Source organism: Piliocolobus tephrosceles, chromosome 5 (genome assembly GCF_002776525.5).
Source record: "Piliocolobus tephrosceles isolate RC106 chromosome 5, ASM277652v3, whole genome shotgun sequence".
NCBI classification, from domain to species: Eukaryota; Metazoa; Chordata; class Mammalia; order Primates; family Cercopithecidae; genus Piliocolobus; species Piliocolobus tephrosceles.
In genome coordinates this window covers 34,896,340-34,915,519 of record NC_045438.1, presented here as the reverse complement: position 1 = coordinate 34,915,519, position 19,180 = coordinate 34,896,340, and the positions used below count along the sequence as shown (strand labels likewise).

General features: G+C 37.1%; 1 protein-coding gene across 2 annotated transcripts in view; it reads right to left on the bottom strand.

Moving 5' to 3' along the window:
- Nucleotides 1-19,180, bottom strand: part of PDE7B (phosphodiesterase 7B) — a 342,996-nt gene that overhangs the window by 43,974 nt on the left and 279,842 nt on the right. For both annotated transcript variants that reach the window (XM_026455008.1, XM_026455007.1), the window contains 3 exons: nucleotides 4,426-4,577; nucleotides 2,777-2,840; nucleotides 680-775 (listed from right to left, as the gene is read on the bottom strand). In XM_026455008.1, the coding sequence (XP_026310793.1) occupies nucleotides 680-775; nucleotides 2,777-2,840; nucleotides 4,426-4,577 (312 nt within the window). The remainder of the gene's footprint in view (nucleotides 1-679; nucleotides 776-2,776; nucleotides 2,841-4,425; nucleotides 4,578-19,180) is intronic.

Here is a 19,180-nt window from a genome sequence, read left to right as displayed (position 1 = left end):
TTTATTTATTTATTTATTTATTTATTTATTTATTTATTTATTTATTTTTAGGACAGAGTCTTGCTCTGTCGCCCAGGCTGGAGTGCAGTGGCACGATCTCAGCTCACTGCAACCTCCACCTCCCGGGTTCAAGCGATTCTCCCTGCCTCAGCCTCCCAAGTGGCTGGGATTACAGGCACCTGCCACAAAGCCTGGATACATTTTTTTGTTTTTTGTATTTTTAGTAGAGACAGGGTTTCACTGTGTTGGCCAGGCTGTTCTCGAACTCCTGACCTTGTGATCTGCTCTCCTTCCAAAGTGCTGGGATTCCCCGTAATTTTTAAAATAACAGTTTCTTTTCTCTATCTTACTTTATTGTAAGAATACAGTAAATAATACATAGAACATACAAAGTATGTGTTAATTAACTGTTGGTTATTGGTCAGGCTTCCATTCAAAAGCTATATACAGATTTTTGACTACACAGGGAGTCAGCACCCCTAACCCCCAAGTTGTTTGGGATCAAACACTTTTTAAATGATTTAGGATGAACAAGCCATATTTTAAAAGTAAGATGAGATCATTTAAGATTAATTGGAGGTCTTCATCTATTATCCTATGGCTCTTACCACTTTAAAGAGTATTATGCATTGCCATTATTCAAGAGCATGGGGCTAGAAATGTGAAAACAAGGACTTACCTAAAAATCGGTGTAAGGTCACCATATCTAACTTGAAATGGTGAATAAGTCCATGGGAATTGAAGAGGTGGCACAGCAGTGTTACCAGGCTGTTTCCTGTAGGAAAACACTTACTTTAACTCATTTTGACCATCACTAAAATATCAAGATTGACAATAAGATCCAAAATCTCTGTAATACAGTTTCTTTGATAGAATTTTTTTCCCTTTAGATGTGAAGTTATTCAAGTATAGAGCATATTACTACTATGATCTGATCCTAGGTTTTTTCTTATTGTACAAGTAAAATTAGCTCAGACCTTCTCCCTTCACCAAAGGCAATGAAGACATTAAGAGTTAGAAGGAATCTGCCTATTAGGGTGTCAGGGATACATACACATACACACACACATACACACACACACACACGTGTATATGTGTATTTTTTTAAAGACACAGCTTATGGCCACTTGAAATATTCCATAAGTCACTTCCAATTGACGATTCCATTTACAGGGGTATCTAAACCACCATATTGCTTAATAATCATAGCCTATTCTTCTTCCTATGGAAAATCACTCAGGAGATCTGACTATGAGCTATTTTAGAATTCAAGTCAGCAGAGATGCAAAATTGAAGCTGTAATGACTTGTAAGCATTCAAGAAATATTGTTTATTTAGGAATAATGATTTTGAATTTTAAAAGCACAGACAATGAAGCCAATGCAACAGAACAGAGAACCCAGAAATAAATTCATGCTTCTGTAGCCAACTAATGTTTGACAAAGGCACCAAAAACACATTGGGGAAAGGACAGTCTCTTCAATAAATGGTGCTGGGAAAGCTGGATCAAGAATGAAATTAGATCCTCATCTTTCACCATATACAAAAATCAACACTAAATGAATTTAAGACTTATACATAAGACCTGAAACTCTGGAAGAAAACATATGGGAAATGAAATTGGTTAGGTGGAAATACAATTTATTTCCCCCTCTTGATTTTGTACCTACTTATAAATCGATTTCAGCATTTCTTAGATATGTGTGGTATATACTTCGTATACATGTGAGGCTCTTTGACTTCTCCTTTGAACTGGTTGTAGCATCTTACTGGATCTCTAATTGAGTTGAAAATCTCTGACGTGGTCATTTCATATGTCTATGAGAGTCATGATTATATTCTCTTTCAAACAAACACCATTTAACAAGTTCTTTTGTTCACAGGTAACTTAGTTTACCAGTACCCATTTCTCAGTTGATTTGAGCAAAATGACATGCAAAATTATGGGATTCATCTCTCCATGATCTAGTTTGCTTTCCACAGTGTAAAGGTCTATTTCATGGCCTTAGGCTATATTTCTCTCAACTGCATATTGTTTGCCAAGTAATAGAATGATAAGAAAACCATATATAATGACTTAAAGCACAAGTCTAGCAAATGATGAGGCCTATCAACATCAGCATTAAATGTGATGTCTTTCATTGGCCCTCAAAGTCATCAGCCTTTGTTTAATGGCCAGATAAAAATATAATAGATTTTTTATTATTTTCTTAAGGAAGGTCTTTATAGGCACAAAAACTTAAGAAGTGACACCAATGAGGCTGTTTACTTTTCCCTTTGGCTGCAGCCTAAGCTTTTATATTCTTTCCTCAGCAATTGTTTTCTTCTGATGATGTCAAACATATTTGAGCAATACCCGCAACAGGGCAGACTTAGCTCACTTAATAAAAATGCACAAGCACCCTGCCCTGTAAAAGTCAGGGCTGATCAGATATACTTTTGTTTCTAGTTTTCATCAACTAACAATGAACTCCCTACTTTTGGATGTGGCCAAAATATTCTGCAAGAAAAGAATCTAATCTGTGGTTTCTAAATTCCTTTGGGATGATCAAGGTCACAAGGAAACTGTCTTAAGATTCTAAGGTCAAAGTCAGTCCTTATTCTTCATTTGAGTTGATTTTCCCTTACCCAGGTCCTCTTTCAGTAGCTGTAGATTTATCAAAATGGGGAAAGAAGGAAAAATGAATAGCCATGTTTAAAAATAAATTTCGTTTTTCATGAAATTAATCCCACTTTATGGTATATATTTTAGTGAGAATTCTTTTGGGTAACTCACCATTTGTCAAGCGATCAAACAAGAAAATGTCAAAATCCCACATTCCCACTTTGGAGAGCATATGCTGAAAAGGCAAACAACAAACAGCACGCAAATGAATCACATTGGAGACCCAAACATATACTTTGAGATACAGTGGATTAAACAATTAAAAAGTTGAAAATCCTCGCATAATATCATCTAGTACAATTGAATGTTTTTCCTATGTCCTACAATAAAATCCAAATGCCCTGGCATGACACAAAAATACCCTCACAACACATCCAGAAAAATGAAGGGATATTAGGTTATTTTTGAGGTTTAGATTGTGTGAGACTTTTACCTAACTCACACAATATTAAAGGCAGCCCCAGGACTTGGCCTCTGATAGCTGGACTTCCAGCCCTCTGTCCTTTCCACATCTCACACCACCTTTCTTGAAAGGTGGCTACTTAGAGGAGAGATACCACCAAGAGTGCTCTGTCAGTGATATTCCAGGGCTGGGGAAGCTTAGACTTGTTCTCCTCTCATAAGCAAACAAACAAGCAACCATTCAAAAACTGCCCAGTATCAGACCTTAAGTTGTTAGGAATGATTTTTTTTATCCTTTTGGAGGCCTAATATTGGGAATTAGCTCTTTTGATATTACTTGTTGTTCATTTTCTAATGGCATATATTAGTTGCCTGCCTGCCTGCCTGCCTTCCTGCCTGCCTTCCTTACTTGCTTCCTCCTTCCCTCCCTCCCTTCTTCCTCTCTCTCTTTTCTTTTCTTTTTTCCTTCCATCCTTCTTTCTTTCTTTTCTTTCTTTTTCTTTCTTTTTGAGACCTGGTCTCACTCTGTCCCCCAGGCTGGAGTACAGTAGCATCATCATACCTCACTGAAGCCTTAACCTCCTGAGCTTAAGCAATCCTCCTGCCTCGCCCTCTCAAGGTACTGGGATTTACAGGCATGAGGCACTGTGCTTTGCCAGTGGTATATATTTCATAATAGTATATAAATAGTATAATATCACTTAGCATGCAAGCTATAAAATCTATCTTTGACTTCTGTTTAAACTGGGGCATTTATTGCTGAAATTTAAATTCCTTTGGCAGTTTGGGGTAGACATAACCTGAACACTTTTTGCAGATTGTCACACATTAATTTCCACCGTCAGTCAGATCAATGTATTACAAAAGTAATTGTAGAGTTATTAAGATTTATTCAAATGAATTAAAAATTATGAAAAGGAAAATGCAGTGCATCAACAGCCTAAAGTAGAATTAAGAGTTGATGATGATTGGGTTATTTTTAGTGTAGCTATTACAATTAGCTAATTTAATAAATTAAAAACTTTAGTTATCCCTTCATTAGTAATCTGCCAGTCCAAAATTTTGCTTTACTTAGTATCATGCAAATATATTTTGTACCTTTATAAAAATGAAAATGGCTAGTTAGGCATGTGTATATTAAGCATATAAACGTGGTTTACTTCGTGCACCTCATAAGGGGGATGTTTCTGTTAATTTCATTTGCTATTAGAGGAATAAGTCCAGATGTATGGAATAATGAGCTCAGGGTCACAGAGCTCCTCAAGAGGCAGAGTAGGACTCCAACACCAGTGCTATTGGCTGAGGTACATACTGTTGGCCACTAGCCTGCTGTGAGGAGACAGGGGCAGTCAGCTTACCCTTGCTTGTCCAAGGTAGTCTTCATCCAGCAGGTGGAGAGGGGCTTGTGGTATAATTCCACGAAGCAGCCTTGATGCATGGAAGTATCTTTGAAAGCTTAATAGTCTTTTCACCTTTTTCTTGGTGCCAATCTCCCCTGAGTATGTTGTATCTGTGGAAAGTCATCAAGTCAAGAAATTTAATATTTAAAAGAGAGCCAACTTGCTCCACTCTGTAAAAATATAATGTATTAAAAGGAGAGAAATTTAGAGGATGCTTTCTATACTTTTAAAAATCTAGTCTATTGAATTCTACATTTGAAATGCTTCATGAACACACCTGATATATTTTTAAAATTTTTTACTTATTTTTTGAGTCAGGGTCTCACACTGTCATCCAGTTTGGAGTGCAGTGGTGCAATCTTGGCTCACTTCAACCTCTGACTCCTGGGCTCAAGCGATCCTCCCACCTCAGCCTCCCGAGTAGATGGGACTACAGGCATGTACCACCATGCCTAGCTAATTTTTACATTTTTTGTAGAGACAAGTTTTCGCCACGTTGCCCAGGCTCATCTTGAACTCCTGAGCTCAAACTATTCGTCCACCTTGGCCTCCCAAAATGCTGGGATTATAGGAGAGAGTCACTGCACCCGACCTAACTATATTTCTTATGCATTGCATTTACTAAAATGTCAAGGTGTTTCAGAATGTAATTTTGGAAGACCATGAAATATATGAATTAATACTTTCATTTTCTTGTTAATGATGCTGGTATGCTAAGTGAAATTCACACACTTCTGCATGCATTTGAAATGAGCAGTTATTCTTTTTCTACTATAGCGGAACTGAGACTCAAACATTTAGACCAAGTTCTCATCCCACACTCTCACTTGTATGATGTTTTCCACCTGAATTAGAAGGGTTGTGAATATACCAGTTTACGTGTGAGGAAATAGTTCCCAATATCCCAGGAACATCACCGGCACAGGACCCAATAATCTTAGCACAAAAAGTAACCTGGATGCCCCCGACAAGAAGCAGAGAGTGTTTACTTTCTAATGGTGTATTCTGTCTTACTGGTTGCCATAAAAATCTAATCTTACCAGTAGAGATATTTTGATACTCATTTCACATGTGCCTTTCAAAACTTGAGTGTTGACATCACAGTGATTGTCCAGAAATACCCCAAACACATTATTTGAATGTCTGTCAAGATATTTCTTATCTCAGCTGAAATTATATGAATCACTCTAGGGCCACATTAGTGACGTCTGCTGCCAATTTTGAATGTAGAGTCAATTTAACAGTCTAGTAGGAAATGTACGGCTCATATGTAAAGTAATTTTGGCTTCTGTCCTGCCTTCCCCTATCTCCCCCTTTCCTCTATGGAACTCAAAAATCACAACAGATGGCAGAGGCAGAGGAAACAATGGTGCTCCCTGATGGCAGTGAGTGACCAAATTCAGTTTGTTATTTAGGCTGCATTATGCATGCAAAGGCATAATTCAAGGGCAAGCTATAGGTGGACCAGGTCTGGAGTGGTTCGATTTTACACATGTTGTATCTAGACATCTATCAGAGATGCAGGTGAGGATGCTAAGTAGAAATAAATGGATATAAAATCCAGAGCTTGCGGGAGAAGACTGGACTTGAGATAAAAACTTGAGAGTTGTCAGATGAGATTACCTAGGGAGTTAAGTATAGATACGGACAAGAAAAGGATCAAAGTCTGAGTTCTAGACTCCACCTTGACTTTAGATGGGTTTAGAGAAAAGTAGGGCAAATTAAAGAGGACTGGGAAGGAGTATCCCATGAGGACAGAGGAAAGCCAAGAGAACATCATTTCCTAGAAGCTTCATGAAGATTGTATTGCCAGTAGGAAGATGTGATCATCAAAATTAAATGCTGCTAATGGGTCAGGTACCTTGAAGACTGAGAGTTGGCCATGAACTATATACACAGTACTTGAGTACATTTTATTGTGTGCCTAGAAGCAGCAACACTCTGGTAGCAATGAGCACACCTAGCACCCAGACTGTGTTTTAAAATATGACTTTTTGCTAATAGGGACCAGATTTATCTTGGTGAAATGGCCAATTCTAGGGCAGGGATGGAAAATGTACCAGATGAACTGTAGCATCTTGTTATACTAGAAAATAAGAGGGAGCTAAAAAAATGATGGAATCATTTAAAAATGACAGAAGTGACAACATCAAGGGGTCTCTCTGAGAAAATATGGGAAATTTGAGCCTCAAAATGAATAACAAAAGAATGGATTATAAACCATTGGCTGAAGTAAGAACCAGTGAGTTCATACTGGTGATAAGGTAAGTAAGTAAATAAGGAGAAGTGAAATCTCTTCTTTGTAGAATGTGCCAACTGATAAATGTAGAAGAAATAATAGTTGGAAAATTACCATTTTGCAGCCAATATGGTAATGACTGATTCAGGCAGAATCATTAATGGATACTAAAATTATTAAGTGAAAAGTTTAAAAAGCAATGGGGTAATTACCCAATATCAAAGCATTTACCCCCAGAAGACTTATTAATATTGGAGAAGAAAAACATGGGTAGTTTTTTAGTGGAAAAATGTAGAGGGGGCATCATCTTCCCTAAGTAATCCAAGTTAATGCCACCAGAAACTGGCATCATGCTCTTCCTAATGTAATGCACTGAGGATACAACCTCACACATATTGTGTTCCTGCCCCAAATGCACATCTGATTCTAATAAAGAGGAAACATTAGACAAAATTGAAGGACACTCCACAAAACAATCAGCCTGTGCGCTCTTAAAAAATGTCGATATCATGAAAGACAAAGACAGCTTTAGGTATTGTTTCATAATAATGAATACCAGAGACAGTGCACTAAATGCAATGCAGGACCCTTAACTGGATTCTGTATCAGAAAAAAATTTCATAAATGACATTATTAGGATAATTTTGGATACGGATTTATGCATGAGACATTCATATTTATAAATATTTTAATACTCATTTCACATGTGCCTTTTAAAACTTGAGTGTTGACATCACAGTGATTGTCCAGAAATACCCCAAACACATTATTTGAATGATAATTGAAGTGTGGTTACAAAAGAATGCTTTCATTGTTAGAAAATACATGCTGGAATATTTAGTGATAAAGTGGCATATGTACAATAAAGTGTTAAGAAAAAAATGTATCACAGCAAGGCAAAGATTGCAAAATATAACAAATGGTGCATATGGAGAAAGAGTATATGAGTATTCTTGCAGATTTTTGATAAATTGAAGTTATTTTATGATAAAAAGTTTAAGAAGAGAAACAATGTGAAGAAGTTGGAAACAATATCAAGTGTAGACCACTCTTAAGGAGTTTTGCTACATAGGAAAGTAAAGAAATGTAGTGATAGCTCTATATAGAATGAAATCAATTATTCAATAAATAAATTATTCCTATGTTATGTATAAGGAAAATCTAAAAGAAAATATCTATAGATGATCTTTTCCTTTTTTTCATATTCTATAAAAATTCCCCCATCCCAAAATACTAAAAGAAAATGTCTTATGTAGTTGGGGGTATATCTGTATTTATATAATAAACTCAGAAGCAAGTAAAATAACCCTGAATGATGGAAATACGCCACAAACATAGTAAATTGAAATGGATTACTTCTTAAACTTCCCTTTAGTTTTCCAAGTAGTGTAGTACTTTAGGAAGATTCATAGTTAAGATAATGACATTGAAATTAAGTGACATATCGTAAGTGTAGATGGCAGGAAATAATGGTTACTATTCACTAATTTTGACTAAAATATTACTAAACTAATGATGCCATGAGCTGGAGATATTAAGTTTAGATCTGTTTTTATCTTTATAACGAAGAAGAAAACAGCAAGATTCCTTACCTATTTTTTTCACCTAGAGTCAAACGAATAATAGTAATATTAGTTCGGCAACATGACAGAATGTGGACCTCTTTGGATCTTTGTTTAAATTTTTGTTATATTGTTTCTCATGACTGTTTTTGGTTTTAATTTTGATTTTTAAAAAGATTGCATTAAGATATGATACATCTTGATCACTGTGTTATTTGGTATTCCCCTAAATTTTAAGTAAGGCTAGTGCCTCATTCCTCTCACTCTAGTCTAGCCTGTCTTGCGTTTTTTTTTTTTTTTTTTTCAAATTAAAAAAATAGACTAGTGATGGGGGTATCACTGTGTTGCCAGGGCTGGTGATCCCGGGCTTAAGTGATCCTCCTGCCTAGGCCTACCATAAATGCTGGGATTATAAGCATGAGCTACCATAGTGGGGCAGTCTTTGAAACATAAGCTCAGATGGCGTTAAAAAAAAAAAAAAAACCCAGTAATTAAATAAAGCTAGCCAACAAATCTTTTCAGTTAATTTTTTATGATGCCTTGTTGGTTAAAAAATGTAGCATACAATGTCTTTCCCCATAAAATTGTTCAAAGTTTTTGAATGAATTGGTCATCATGATGTATATTCTTTATTTGTATACTTTCAAACCTACCGTCTCAGTTCGGCAGGTAGATATCTGACAAGTTGCAGTGTTAACTGGTGGCCAATATTTTCTAAAATACCAAGGCAGGCCATGACTACTCCATTTAACTTCTATCTGGGTTATCCTTTAATTAACAAGCAAATGATTCAGAAGCAATGCTACATAGCCATTTGTGAAAACAATAGCACTTAATTTTCTTATTTGAAGACATACATAAAGCTAACCGGAAAAAAATCAAGGTAGCTTTCTAAAGGGGAAGAACGTGCAACAATCCAAGAAAAATAAGTTTATTTAAACTAACATTAATAACTTATCAATCGAGTGTCATTTAGGGAGCAATTTGTGTTTTGTGAGATAATGAAAAACGAAGATATAAGAAGCTGAAGATGGGAGAAAAAAATTCATATAACAATCTGAATAAAGCACCCTCTGTATAATAGTACAAGGTCCTGCTTTTTGAAGTATTTAAATGTGTTAATCAATTATTGATAAAGATCTGATATATTTGTTTCCAAAAGGAGTCCCAGTGCATAGCTACCACATTTACTTTGATAATGTATTGATATGTGTTTGATATGATATGATAATGTATTTGATATGTATTTCTGGGTAGAAACGTAAATGATTAGCCAAGCTAAATGTTACAGATAGCTCAGTTAAATTCCTCTTGTAAAAATCTGGGGAATGTTAAGAATGTGCCTGGTAATAAAATGCAAGGTTTATTTAAGACCCTTATACAGTTTTACAAATCATTACTTAAAGGCATTTACAGTTATCCTAATGCACCTTTGTTTGGATTTTATTGTTTTATGGTTTCCAAATTCTTATTTGGAATAGTTATAAAAAGGTGTTCCAGAATGTTTCATTGCCTAATCTATGTGAGCATTGACCCGAACTGGGAAATTCATTTTCTGTTCACTTTTCTTTTGTAAATATCACAAATATCTACATATTAACACATTTTTGCACTACTTTGGTGCTAATTTTAGGAATACAAAGTTTGTATTGGCACTGCCAGTACAGTAATTTTTAAATTTTACAAGTTGGGGTTGGCTTAAATGCAAAAATATGTTAATAAAAATTATTTTCATTTTTGAGTACCTTCTCTATGGAATATTCTCTGTATAGGGGCTGATTAATTTTGCTACCAGGAGAAACCTTAAACCTAGAATAAATATCTGAGATTTAAGAAAGCGGTAAATATATCCATATTATGAGGCTGTTTCTGTCAACTGTATACCTGGTTCCCTGAAATAGGTCTATGTCAATTGTTTCCAGAAGTCCAGTAGTGAGTAATTGGTGCAGAAGTAGCTCAAGTGATACTGAGAACAAAGAAAGCCTTTGTGTTTAAGTGAGCAGAGCTGACTGTAAGCACCCATGGAGATCCAACGACATAAACCCAATATTAGCACTTTTGAGCATCAGTCCAACTGAACCTCTTAATAATGTGTTATTAAGCCCTACTTTGATAATTATTGAGCTAGTAATTATTCTAATAAAATTTCTTGCTTGGTTAGTGACTATTCATAGTCTTTGTTTATCTTCCTTTTACAGGAATTTTTTTTTTTTTTTTAAGTGACAGTCTTGCTATGCTGCCCAGACTGGAGTGTGGTGGCTATTCACAGGTGTACAATCATAGTGTACTACAACCTCAAACTCCTTCCCTAAAAACAATCCTTCCTCCTCAGCCTCTAGAGTAGCTGGGATTACAAGTATGTACCACTGCACTCAACTGTTACAGGATTTTTCATATGTCTTGTACTACGGAGTTATTGGTGAACAACTATTACACCCCAAAGTCAGAAACCATTTAATCAACCTTTGTGACCCCTCGTATCTAGTGTATAATAGTCTTACATATAATGGAAACAGTAAAAAATTTGCTGATAAAATTTGAATAAATTCTTCATTTACAGAAACATCATTGTTAAATGCTCTTTTTGAACAATAAGCCCATTTGTTAAGTGGAAGATGCTAAAACTTATACATACACATGTTAGTTTTTGTAATCATTTACTGAATCAACCTCAAAATGGAGTTCCAGGGTCCAGGCCCTCTTGCCACTGTCCTTTGCTTTTTTTTCATTATTTATTTTATTTTCACTTTTTATAATTGTTTTATTTTTTAATGCTTGTGGGTACATAGTAGGTATATACATATTTATGGGGTACATGAGATGTTTTGATACAGGCATGCAATATGTAATATGACATCATGGAAAATCGGGTATCCATTCCTGCAACCATTTATCCTTTCTGTTACAAAGAATCCAATTATACTCTTTTAGTTATTTTTTCAATGTACAATTATTATTGACTATAGTCACCCTCTTTGTCCTTTGCTTTTTTTGACTTTTGCTGTAACAATTGTGCCTCATATGGTTGCAAAGTTCACTCTTATTCACATATCTGACTTTCTTATTAGGCTGTAAGGTTTTGGAAACCAGATTTCTGTTCAATTTTCTTTGAATTTCCACAAAGTCCTGCAAGTTATAGGTGTGAAATACATGTTGATGGAATTAAATTACTTTCCTGATGCGTGTGCTCTCATCTAAGTTCAAGAATGCTGAACTCTGGAGAAATCAGGGTGAAATTGTAGTTTTCAATATGCAGCTTTAAAAAACAGGAGAAACTATTAATTAGTTTGACTTTAAGTGTCCTGAAGCAGAAGTAGCAGATTTACAGCACAGCTCTTTCACTGTTTCACACATTCTACTAGTTCAGGGTTCAGGATCTCTGCAAAATTGGAAGGTTAGTGTTGTCTAGGATGACAGTTTTCTTGAAAGCATACATGAGGATTTTAAGATTGAAGTAACCTAGCCTAAGATGCAGTTACCCTGTAAAAATAATTTTTATATAGACTACTTTAAGAAATTTAAAAGAATTATTTAAAGAGGTTGTGTGTAGAAAACAATATTGACTCATTTCCAGAACTTACAGTATGGTCTTTGATGAGATGCTAAAGATGACATTCTCTGGATGAGACCAGTGCTTCCTTCAATGTATTAAACACTTCGATTCATTTTCACGTGCTTTTAGCAAATTTCATAACTTAGACTTGGTTGTAATGACTTCAGTATTCAAATCACCTCTTTCACAGTTTAGCATCTCTAGACATTAAAGTTCCATTCATTCATAAAAGAGCTTCCAGAAAACCTTTTTAAAATAAAATACTATGTCTCCCCCAGCCTTTCGGAAATCACCAGTGGTCATAAGCCATATTTGTTTATTTCGTACTGTGTATATTCTCAGTGGTCAGAAAATGATGGGTAGAAACTGATGACAACCAAATATATTATTTGGCCCTTAATGTCATCAAGTGTGGAGATTTCCTCACATGGGTGGACCTATTTTTAAGACAAAGTCATTATAAATGACTTTGAAATTCTGAGCAATTTAATTAAGATAAAAAATTAAATTTCTTAACATTTAGGGCATTTGGTAGGCTGAGTTTTTAATAGAAAAGATCAGCTGTAAATACTAAAAAACAAATAACACATACAATAAAACATGTATAACAATAATAAAACCACCAAAAAGAGGAAAAATAAGTAAGAAAGGGAGAAAAAAACTTAAACCAAAATAAAACAAACCATCATCTTAAAATTTAATTTGAAGTTGGGAAATCTGTTTGAGCTTAAAGGAACTCAAAAGTTATTTTAAGTTCTCGAAACTCAGGTCTTGAATAGAATGTATTAAAGCCTTATGTCATTAGCTCTTCTGTGTACAAAAAATACTCACGACTTCTTGACGGCTGTCACTAGAAGAAGAGTTTTGTTTCAACATTGCCACTGAGTGGGAGGAGGAGGGGGAGGAATAGGAAAGTCTTTAAGACAGAGTGAAATTGTTTCTCTCACTCTCCTTTTTAACATGCTTATTTTTTTCAATTGCCATTTTTCCTTTATGTTCTTGACAGTGAAGGGAAAACCAACATGGCTGATTTGAGTCATGGAGTAGAATGAGCTCCTTCCTAGCTGACTGTCTGCACACCTGCTGCATCGCTTGTAGGTGTTCAAGAGGATCAAATGCTTGTCTCCTTAACCATGCAACACACGGATTTTTGGCAAAATCTGCCGTTTTTAGTTGATTTTTTTTTTTTTTTTTTGCCTACCATAAACTCCATCCCAACGAATGGCTTATGAATCTCTGACATCCAGGGTTCAGGGATGGTTGGAAAACTATTGTTTCCTTTTTGTAAGGAGGGGAAAAAAGGCTTTAAAAATAAGCTCTTAAGGCTTCTCTGGGCAATCGAAAGGTTTTTCAAAATCCTACTTTGAATGAAATTTAAATGAATTAGTAAGAAGCAGATCAAGTTTCCTCAGTCCTAAAGAAGTAATACGTGCCAGGCTCAATGTGGTTTTATTGAACCCTCCGCTTCTCAGAGTTTGAAATGTTACAGCAAATCCAGAGTTTTGAGGGCAACAGTTTGTGGTGAGCAAATTGAAGTGACCAAACTTTCAGTTGATTCTAAGTCTCTAGAGGTTAAAAACTGCTGCATTAACTCTCTAGTTCTCAGCATACATTTAAAGCAAGTGTGGTCTTTTATCTGGGAGATATGTTTGGACTGTCAAATTTGACTGCAGAAGTTCCAGATGTGTGCCGTAACGTACTACAACTGCTTCTCTCCTTTCACCCTCTCTGCTAGTTTACTCCCTGTCCCAGGATATTGGATTAACCCCTCTGAGGGCCTTTAGTCATCCCTTTCAATCTATCTCACCTACCACTGACATATTGGTTTCTCAGGCACAACTCCTACATGTCAGCCCCCTGCTCCAAGTCCTTCTATAGACCCCACAATGTCTCCTTAATTTATATTATTTATTCTGACATTCGTGGCCCTCCACAATATGAGGCCAACTAACTTTTCCATTTTTATCTCCCAGAAGTACCCTGCAGATAAACAGATCTCTGCTCTTGCTGTTTTTATGCCACATCCCCCAGAGTTTTCTGTTTCTATCTGGATTCCCACATTCCTTCTCAATTGAATATTCTCCCCACCTGTTGAAATGTCATCTGTCCTTCGGCAGCCCACCTCAAGTATTTCCTCCTGGCCTGGTCAGAGGCATTCAGCTCTACTCCTAGTATTGCAGTAACTTAGCTCTCTTGCTGTGTAGCAGATGCCGCACACTGCTGTAAACCCTGTTAGGCTAGGACTATGTCTTATCTATTATTATGGTGCCTGGCTTACTGAAAAGGTGTTTACCAAAAGAAGGAATGAAGGAATGAGATGACTATTGAGGTGTAAGCTCCTGTTCTGTCTATTGTAGTGCATTATCTGGCTCATGATAGGTGCTACCATGTAATTGTCGAATTGAAGTAATTGTCCAGAACAGGCAAGACTCATTCATCTAACACATCAGATAACAGGGATGATCCCCTGTGTAGAAGAACTTGAACCTCTATTTCTTTTCTGAATTTGTTGGATTTTCCTAAATAATTATTAGTGCATCTTTAGAATGATGGTAGATTAGTACTAACTTTACCCATTGGTAGAGGCCTAGATAGAACCTTTGATCTCTAAAAACTTCCAGAAAGAAAACCTTTATGCTTTATTCTTTAGAAAGGGAATGCATTGGAAACTAATTCCTTTTTCTTTATAGGTTACAAAGGCTGCTTGAATTATATTTCACTGGAGTGGATTCTGTGATTTAATTATGTGGTTTTTATATGTGGTTGGAATATAACTCTTTAAATGTAAATATCCTTAGTTCCTCAGAGAACTTGAGAAATTTACCTTTGCATTGAGATTTCTCTCTTAGGGCCCATGGCTGTCTATGGATTTTAGTGGCACCTTAGGACTAATCATGTCTGTACTCTTGGTGTAGGACACTCTTAAGGAAGCAGGTTTCATTAAGACATTAACAGGCCATGGAAAGCTGTATATTTTCACATTGAACTAATTCAGAGAGAAGGAAGAATTATTTTAGATGACTACTGCAGTGTTCACCTGTGTGAGTGTCTGAACGGTTCCCAAAGACATATCTGATGTATTTCATCTAGAACAAACACACTGGGTCTCCTATTCCATGTATTCAATCCATACGAGACTAGGGGTTGTAGCTGGGTGATAGAACCAAAATATTGAGTACCTACTAGGTAATTTACATTTGCGATCCAATAAATTTTCATAAAATTAGGTATTGTGAAGTTGATATTAAAATAGGTACATCTTACAAATGAAAAAATGAGTTTGGAAAGGTTTAATAATTTACCCAAAGTCATGCAATGGATAAATAATAGAGTAGGGATTGGAACCTGGGTCTTTCTGACCTTGAAGATGATGCTCTGCTCATTATATCCTACTCTTTACAGGAAAGGGCAAAGAGTGGAGACATAAGGCAGTCTAGCACAGGACCCTATTTTCTCTGGGGTATAGTGATCCAAAATGATGTATCAGCACCCAAAAGATTTTAAGTTTTGGTCCTTTAAAAAAAAAGTGTAGTAAAGTAGCCAAACTCATAAATGCAGAAAGTAGAATGGTGGTTACTAGCAGCTGGGGAAGTGGAAATGGGGAAATCACTGTTCAAGGGGTATGGAGTTTCAGTCACACAAGATGAAAAAGTTCTAGAGGTCTGTTGTACAACATTGTACTTACAGTTAACAAGACTGTAGTATACACTTAAACATTTGCTAAGATGGTAGATCTCATATTATGACTTATTTACCACATAAAAAGTATAGTAAAACAAAACCAATAAGAGGACATTACTTATTCTTTCTAACTGTGTTATTCATAAATACAAGTGTTTAAAAATCAACAAAGTTGTAAAGGCTGAAAATTAAACTTGGTATCATTGAACAAGAGAGTGAGAAATACCATAATGCTAATATTGAAAGACAACTTGTAAAATAACTAGAAAACAACTAGAGAAATAAATTCATAGCAAAGGTTGGAAGCAATTCTATGTGTGTGACTTTCCTATTTCTCTCACTAAATGTACAAATGAAGTATTAGGGAATAAATAATCACTTGTGGGTTTTAAAATTGAAAACACATGTCTCTCTTGACACTGACTTAATGTGATTTGATTATTATGTTATTACACAAAGAAATTCACAGACATTGGTTGGTGTCTCCAGCTTTGGAAAAGACAAACATTTTTGTTGTGTACATAGAGTGGAGCAGCAGCTTGTGGGGAAGGGAAAGAGTGGGAGGTACTTGGGCAAACAGGCAGCTCAAAGGAAAACCCTGCTGGGATGCACAGGGATGCACACAGACCTTGTGTTTAACCCTTAGGAGCCAAGCCTTAAAGTCACCTGAAATTTAACCTGAAGGGACATCTGCTGATAGAGTCATGGTGTCAGGGCATAATCCATAATATTTCCTTGCTGCTTAACATGGCCCATAGGCATTTTCTTCTTTCTTCTTTCCTTCCCTCTAGAAAATACATATGTCTTTTATGTGTTTTCTAACTATGTCTGCCTACCTTGATAATTTTGCATTATGTTTTAATTAGGAATGGCTATAAGACATATATAATATTCTTTGGTAGTTGTCAAACGAACTGGAAGCAGTTGAATGAATTGGCTATTTGTTTTTTGTAGTCTGATGAACACTGGGAAGCCTCCACCAATAAATATCCATTGAACACCTGCTCTGTGCAAGGCACTGTGGTACCTGAATATACAGAATGGATATGGTTTGGCTGTGTTCCCACCCAAATCTCATCTTGAATTGTAGCTCCCATAATTCCCACATGTTGTGGGAGGGACCCGGTGCGAGGTAATTGAATCATGGGGTGATTTCCTCCATACTATTCTCATGGTTCTGAATAAGTCTCATGAGAGCTGATGGTTTGATAAGAGGAACCCCTTTCACTTGGCTCTCACTTCTCTCTTGCTGCTGCCATGTAAGACGTGCCTTTCACCTTCCACCATGATTGTGAGGTCTCCCCAGCCATGTAGAACTGAGTCAATTAAAGCTCTTTTTCTTTATAAATTACCCAGTCTCTGGTATGTCTTTATCAGTAGTGTGAAAACGGACTCAAACAAGAAGATTCAAGTGAGTGTTTCTGCCCTCAACCACCCAGAGGAAGGTGGTGGGATTGGCTGTTTATCCCCTTCACTACTTTTGTTTCTACTTCAGCTGTGGCAGGTAAGGAAGGTTTTAGTTTAAAAATGTCTAGAAATTAAAATACTATATAAAGCAAAAAATATGAGCAAGAGAAAGGAAGATAATTTGTCTAGCGGGTGCTCCGTTCTCAAGAAAGTGATGATCTACTTTGCCCCTCACACTTGGAGTCAGAAGCCTTTCTTTCCACATGGCATAGAGGCAAAATGGCACCTGGTGTATATGTAGGGGGTGTGGTCAGGTAGAGAGGGTGAGGAGACAGAGCAGTAGAAAAGGAATGAGGAAGGGAGATCAAGAGAGAAGGGACATTCAAGCACCCATCGGAGGAGGTCTCTGTACCAGTGAAAGGTAGTCTGAGAAGAAATGTGAGAAGTTTTTGGCACCACCCTCTGAATCCCATATGAGTTCGAGAGTTGCCCTCTATGAGATGTATCCTTTCTGGTAATGGACTGGGTCCTGCACACCCTTCCAGATGGGGTAAAGCACCATGGCAGGGATGGAGTGGTCAGTCAGAAAAATGTTTTTATTCTTACGACTATGGAAACGATAGAGCTCTGAGAACAAGCTCACATACACCTACATTGGAAAAAATATGAATATACACACACCCTGCTAAAGCCACAGAGAAACCCACTCAGGAGGGACCTGTGGAGATGCAAATGGCAGGGGTGAAAGTGAGGGGACATAGAAAAGCACAAAAAGGGATGTGCACTGTTGGCACTGAGGTTTCTCTTGCCTTCTCTCATCCTAGGTTATTAACAGTGGATTGCTCAGAATGAAGAGTTTAATTGCTGTGTCTGAAGGAGGGAACAGAGAGAAGCAGAAGGTGGAAGAGACCTAGCGTTTTAGAATAAATTTAGCTAAGTACTTTTAGAATTGCCAAAGAGAAGAACTATCTTCGATTGTCTCAACAGCTCACCCTTCCCTTCCTATCCATCCCCTTCTCCAAACATTAACTGAGGGTTTACTTTGGCTCAGACACTGGGCTGGGTGCTGATGATGCAAAGATGAGGAAGTTATAGCTTCTGCTCCTGGAGAGTTTCCTGTCAGGAGCGGGAGCTCACTCCTGTCCTTCCATAGCAGCAACAGCCAAAAACAGTGGCCCTGGGGTGGGGAGCGGAGAGGGGTGTGGTAGGAGGAAATCTCTGCCCTTTCCTGGGACTTTCAGCTGCCCTTCTAGTGAACAGGTAGTGTGGCTGGATAACTAAGCAGTGCCCTCATGGGGTTGGGACCTCCAGGAGCAGCTATGGTGCCATGGTGTTGTAACCAAGTGAGTTATAGAGAAACGCCACACTTTGAGACTAAGTCAGGAGTTCTTTATTAGCCGGTGATCCAGAGATGGCTCACGCTTGAAATTCTCTCGGCCCTGAAGAAGGGGCTAGATTTTCTTTTATACTTTGGTTTAGAGAGGGGAGTGGGAATTGAGCTGAAGCAATCTGACAGAAGTAAAACTGGCAAAAAAGTTGAAAAGACAAATGGTTACAGGAAAACAAACAGTTCCAGGTGCAGGGGCTTTAAATTCATCACAAGGTGATAGGTGTGGGGGCTCCGGACCCAAACGCCGGGGGCTTTAGAGTATTATCACCTGAGCAAATTCCTGGGCACTGTGGACATAGCTTGCCACCTTATCAGTTAATTGTACTCTTTGATGTTCTGGGGGTCAGCTTGCACAAGTTAAGTCCTTGAGGAAGAGGGTGGGTAAGGAGCCCTTAATGTCTTGCAAATGAAGGAGCCAAATGGAATCCATCCAGCATTTTCAGCTAAGAGAGTCAATCAAGTTAATACAAGTTAGGGTATCACAATGGCAGTATTCTCCATTCTCTCTGGTATATGTCTCATCTCCACGGAGATGAACCTTAGCACCATCCTATTGCTATACGTGGAATCTCTGCTACAGGCGCTGCCAAGCTAGGCAGAGCCTACAGACTGTGATGAAATGGAATAAGAAACTATTTCTGAGAAAAGGATACTTGGCCTAGAATGAGGTTCAAGGCTTGGTTCTTCCACTCACCAGTCTTTTAGGTAAAAGATTGAAATTAACCTACATGGTATATGCTCAATAAAGATTTGGTAGAGTGTGTAAGGACAGCTCCAGTCAGAATGTAAGTATCACTCAGAATTAATGAATCAATGAATGCCTTAGCTTGAATTAGTAGCCAATGTCAGATGGATAGATTCTGATGGAAGGGGGCAGAAGG